The sequence below is a fragment of the Muscardinus avellanarius genome, assembly GCF_963383645.1.
Source record: "Muscardinus avellanarius genome assembly, chromosome: 14".
NCBI lineage: Eukaryota > Metazoa > Chordata > Mammalia > Rodentia > Gliridae > Muscardinus > Muscardinus avellanarius.
Genome location: NC_137800.1, coordinates 87,000,989 through 87,006,862, shown reverse-complemented (window position 1 = coordinate 87,006,862; position 5,874 = coordinate 87,000,989). Strand labels below are relative to the sequence as shown.

At 37.4% G+C, this 5,874-nt stretch overlaps 1 protein-coding gene across 1 annotated transcript; it reads left to right on the top strand.

Moving 5' to 3' along the window:
- Window positions 1–2,785: 2,785 nt before the first annotated feature.
- Window positions 2,786–3,718, top strand: LOC308272930 (olfactory receptor 2J3-like; the record flags this gene model as incomplete). The annotated part of the gene is made up of 1 exon (XM_080709971.1): window positions 2,786–3,718. One exon carries the CDS (start codon window positions 2,786–2,788, stop codon window positions 3,716–3,718), a length of 933 nt encoding a protein of 310 aa, XP_080566097.1.
- Window positions 3,719–5,874: the final 2,156 nt, after the last annotated feature.

Here is a 5,874-nt window from a genome sequence, read left to right as displayed (position 1 = left end):
CAAGTTGAAATACTAAATGTTGTATTCCTCTTCTTGTCTTTTAATCTATATGTTATATCATTGGAATCAAAGTTATACTTTTTATTATCACATACATAGAATAAGTTGCAATCAAAGCTGAAATCTCTTCACTTGGCAACAATGATTTTTTGTTTTGTGAAAATTCAATTTAGCCGGGTGTAGCGGCGTACCCTTGTAATCCCCGCACTTGGGAGGCTGAGACAGGAGGACTGTGCAAGTTCAAAGCCAGCCTCAGCTACTTAGTGAGGTTCTCAGCAACTTGGTGAGACCCTGTTTCCAAATAAAGTATAAAATAGGTCTGGGAGTGTAGCCCAGAGGTAGAAAGCCTCTGGGTTCCACCCCCAGTACCACACACACACAAAAGAAAATTCACTTCTTTAGCTGGACTAGATATTTCATCAATCATCAACCTAGAATGAATGAGCGCTTGACAAATAGGTTGTTTTTCTATTAAGAGTCAGACATTTGAGTGAAATATGAAATTATTTAGTACTTTCTTTTGGTAGCTTTTATTATGGAAATATTTCAAGCATATAGAGCAATTACAAAGGGTATTACAAAGAACTAAAATTTCTACTTTGTTTAGATTGTGCATTAGTGGACACTTTTCTCTGTAAAACCTTGTTCTATCATCTGACTTTTTCTATCAGCATGTCTCTCTTGATCATCTATCTACCTACGTAATATTTATTATTATTCTATCACCTGTCACTTTTTCTGGATTATTTGAGGTTAAGTTGGAGATGTGATGGTCCTTTACCACTGGCTCATTTAGTGTTTATTTTTAAAGAACAAAGAGACTAACCGGGCATGGTGGTGCACGCTTGTAATCCCCACGCTTGGGATGCAGAGACAGGAGGATCGCACAGGTTCGAAGCCAGCCGCGCGCGCTGGCTTAGGAGACCCTGTTTCCAAATAAAAATGTTAAAATAGGTCTGGGAGTGTAGCCCGGAGGTAGAAGGGCTTCCAGGAACCCCAGTACCACCACCAAAAAGAAAAAAAAAGAACAAAGAGACTAAATTACATGAACTCTATGCAGTTACCAAAATCAGCAAATTCAATATGGGTGATATTATGTAATTGATCCTCTTCCAGGATTCACAATAATTTTGTTAATAGCTATTTTTTTTTAATTTTTATTTTTTATTGGTGCAATGTATTCATACATCATAATGGTATAAAGAACATACTTTTGTAGACATACATGCACACATCGCCCAGTTAGCCCCTACCCAATCCCCACCCCGTTCCCTCCCCATCCCTCCTTCCCATGCTTGGCTTAGTGGTTGACATCTACTTTTATAGCAATTTATCCAATATTAACGATGATAATCTCACAAAACAGTTTCATTTGTCTGATACCAAGCTTTTGATGACTAAAAGATAACAGTTCAATATTTCTTTTTGCTTTCTTTCTTACCAGAGAATATTTTTTTTCTTTTCTTTTTTTTTTTAGGTGAAGCTATCATACATTTATTTATTTATTTTTCAGAAAAAAATCTATCCTGATATGGAATATGGACTCTAGATACCCAAAACAATCTCGAAGAAGAACAAAGCTAGAAGATGTATATTTTCTGATTTCAAACCATATAAAGCTACAATAATCGAAACAGTGTAGTACTGTTCTAAAGGCAGATATATAAACTATTGGAGTTAAATAAAAGCCTAGAGATAAATTCTTCCATATATTGTCAAGTTATTTTTGACAAGGTTTCCATGAATATTTGGTGGAAGAAATAATAATCTTTCAACTAAATATTGTTGGAAAGTAATAATTACATGAAAAAGATTAAAATTGGACCCTTACCTAGCACATATACAAATATTAACTCAAAATAGAAAAAAGACCTAAATATAAATCTTTAAATTCTGTACCTCAGTAGTATCCTTTAATCTGAACCCGTTCTTCAGTATTCATTGTTTTTATTGTTTTAATACGTTTGAAGAGTTCAGGCAAACTACTTAATCTCAATTTGAATTTCTGCCCTCTTTTCTTCTTATTAGAATTAGGCTGTGTGCTTTGTGACCTCAGGTCCTACTAAGAGCATCATAACAGCAGCCACATAATGTTGGTTTGTTTCAACATTTGATATGTTAACAATTATTATGTGGTTATGGTAGTGTCTAAAATTTTTTTCAGAGCCAGGTGTGGTGGCACATGCTTGTAATCCAGCATTTGGGAGGCTGAGACAAGAGGATCCGAGTTCAAGGCTAGCCTCAGCTACTTAGTGAGGTCCTTTGCAACTCAGTGAGACCCTGTTTCAAAATAAAGAAAAAAAATAGGGCTGGGAGTGTAGCTCAGAGGTAGAGTGCCCCTGGGTTCCATTCCCGGTACTGGGAAAAAAAAATGTTCTTCAACTGTAAAGTTGGCTTGCTTTTCATTATATAATTACTAAGTAATTGAGAGGAAGATATTTCGGACTGTGTAAATTTGCCCTTCACCAAATTTTTATTCATTACTTTTGTATCCATTTATTTCTACCATTTTTATATTTATTACTTTACCTTCTGGCCTTTTAATATTGAAAATATTTCAAAAAATTTGTTTTAGTTTTGTATTAATGTCAACTTGAAGATTTTGTTGTTCAACCAGTTACTATAATAGCTTTCTTACTGCTTTAGTTGACCCCCAAATTAACAGTGGTATAATCTTATAACTGAATTTTGTTTTCTTATCACATATCCCTATGATTTTTGGAGCATTTCTTCATGTTGATTTTTAGTTTATGTAATTTTTTCCCCCTCAGGTAACAGAAAACAAATGTTGGTGGGAAAAATCAATGCTACTTCTGATGGATACTTCATTCTACTGGGGTTTTCCAAGTGGCCTCACTTGGAAGCTATTCTCTTCGTGGTCATCTTGATATTCTACTTGATGACACTGATAGGCAACGTATTTATCATCATCCTGTCGTACCTGGACTCCCGCCTCCACACCCCCATGTACTTCTTCCTCTCCAACCTCTCCTTCCTGGACCTCTGCTACACCACCAGCTCCATTCCTCAGTTGCTGGTCAACCTCTGGGGCCCCGAGAAGACCATTTCTCATGCCGGCTGCATGGTCCAGCTCTACTCTGTGCTCGCGCTGGGAACCACGGAGTGTGTGCTCTTGGTGGTGATGTCCTATGACCGTTATGCAGCCGTGTGCAGACCCCTGCATTACACGGTCCTCATGCACCCCCGTTTCTGCCAGTTGTTGGCGGTGGCTTGCTGGGTATGTGGTTTTACAAACTCAGCACTGCATTCCCTCCTTACATTCTGGGTGCCCTTGTGTGGACATCGCCAAGTGGATCACTTCTTCTGTGAAGTCCCAGCACTGCTGCAGTTATCATGCGCTGATACTCGTGCTAATGAGCTGACCCTCATGGTCACAACCTCTGCTTTTGCCCTAATACCTCTTATCCTCATTTTCACTTCCTATGGGGCCATTGCCCAGGCTGTCCTGAGGATGCAGTCGACCGCTGGACTTCAGAAAGTCTTTGGGACGTGTGGAGCCCATCTTACGGTAGTTTTCCTTTTTTATATCCCAGCCTTGTGCATCTATCTCCAGTCACCAACAGAAACTTCCCAAGACCGAGGCAAGTTCATTGCCCTCTTTTACACTGTGGTCACACCCAGCCTCAACCCCCTCATCTACACCCTCAGAAACAAGGATGTGAGAGGGGCCGTTAGGAGACTAATGAGGAGAGAGTAGCCGCTACACAAGTGAAATCCGAAGTGTAATGCTGTATCTCTGCAACAACGGCTCGGTAGTCCATCCATTCATCATTCCCTTTCATTCATTAAATCATCACTTATTAAACAAATACTTTCTCAATGTCACAAAATTCCTTCTAAAAATAAACACATCCTACTTGAATACCATTCACTCTGGAGCACTCAGCCACGCAAATCCAGTCCAAATACTAACTGCTCACCCCCACATCACAATTCCAATATGCTCAAAGCATTTTCGCACTTGAGAATGATGTGTGGAATTTGCTATAAATATTAATAAAAGGTCATTTTATAATTTCTATGGGAAGACGGCAATATCAGTTAAAAATATCTTGAACACATCCTTTTAATTTCTTTCTTCCTAGGCAAAATAGTTTTGTCCACTTGTTTAATTTAAAGGCACAGTAAAAAACCTGAATATTTTTCTCCAGCAGTGCTCTCTTTTGAGGAAGAGTAAATATTAGGAGAGATTGTGGCTCATTTTCTTTCATATCCCACTATACACAGAAAGAAAAAAGCTCACTGAGGTAGCAAAAGCATCTGTCAAGTATGCAGGAGAAGTAACCCTTTAATATCCATCTATTTTTTTGCAGGGAAATTAGAAATAGTTTAGAAGGTGGAAATAACTTGGATGTTTTGAGAGCTTGTCAAGTAATAGTCGTCACAAGCTGCACATCGTCAGGTAGAGTAAATGCTTGTAGCACCTGTACAGCCAAAGGAGTTGTAGATAGCATGTGGGGCAGATGGAGAAGCAGGCTCCAGAAATGACCTGAAACAAATGGATTCAGGAAGAGTTACTTGAAAATATATCGAAAGAAATTTGAGATAAAGGTTATGTGGGAAATATTATTTTTCTATTTAATTTTGAATCAATTTAAATTTGTTGTTAATAAGTATATTAAAAGCCAACTTAAGTGTTTTCCAAGTAAAAACTTATTTTTCATAAATGGAATAATTTCTGTTTACATTATCAACCACTTTATCTAAAATAAGTGAAGTATGTATGTTATTTTTTTTTGCAGTATTGGGGATTGAACCCAGGGACAGTCTACCTCCAAGCTACACACCCAGTTCTATTTTTTATTTTTTATTTTGAACCAGGTCTCACTAAGTTGCAGAGGGCCTCACTAAGTAGCTGAGACTGGCTGTGAACCTGCGATCTTCCTGTCTCAGCCTCCCAAGTGCTGGGATCACAAGCATGAGCCACCTGCCCGGCTGTATGTCACCTTTTTAATGATTCATTACATCAACTGGAATAGACAAGTTACTGAAGAAAGCGTCAGTATTAAGTAGTATTTTGTCAATGCTTGAATTTTGTCTGTACATCAAATGTCATTTGTAACTTTTGTGTCCTCTAGAATAAAGTTTGGGTGTGGTTGATTAAAACATGGTTTCCTGAATTATAAAATAAGCCCACACCTTGACTTCTCTTCTATTTCCTTGTGACTTGCAGTTCCTCTGATTCTGCTCACTTGGTCCTTTTTTCTTGTCAGTATTTTTTTCCTTTATCTTCAGACTGACCCGAACAATAGTAAGGGATATATTTCTTTTTCCTTAACCTACTATCCATGAAATAAAGAACAAAGGATTATGTATATTAAAGTATCTTTAGTAACAATATGGACTACATGGAGTGTAACAGCACAATATAAACTTTTTCAAACATAAAAGATATAACTTGGCACTTGGAACCATCGTACACTGGAAATCTTGTGGTTTGGGACAACTCGTGTTTTATTCTCATCTTTCTCCGTCTCAGTTTTTTCTTATTTAAGGTAGACTTGTCAACAATTGCACATGATTATGGTGTACAGTATGATGTTTTGATATATGCATATACTACAAAATTATTTAAGTCAATTAATGTATCCATTGCATTATATATTTGTGTGTGTGTGTGTGTGTGTGTGTGTGTGTGTGTGTGTGAAGATACTTAAGATCTACTCTCTCAGAAATTTTCAGGTATACAATGCCCTAGCATTAATTATAGTGACAAGATTGTAGAATACTTATCAGTATATTTCCTAACTGAAATTTGTTCACTGTGACCAACACTTCATCTCCCACCTCCTTCTGAATCCTTAGGCCCTTTTGCCATCAGCGTTCTAGTAGTTTGTGATTTTAAGAGTTTGA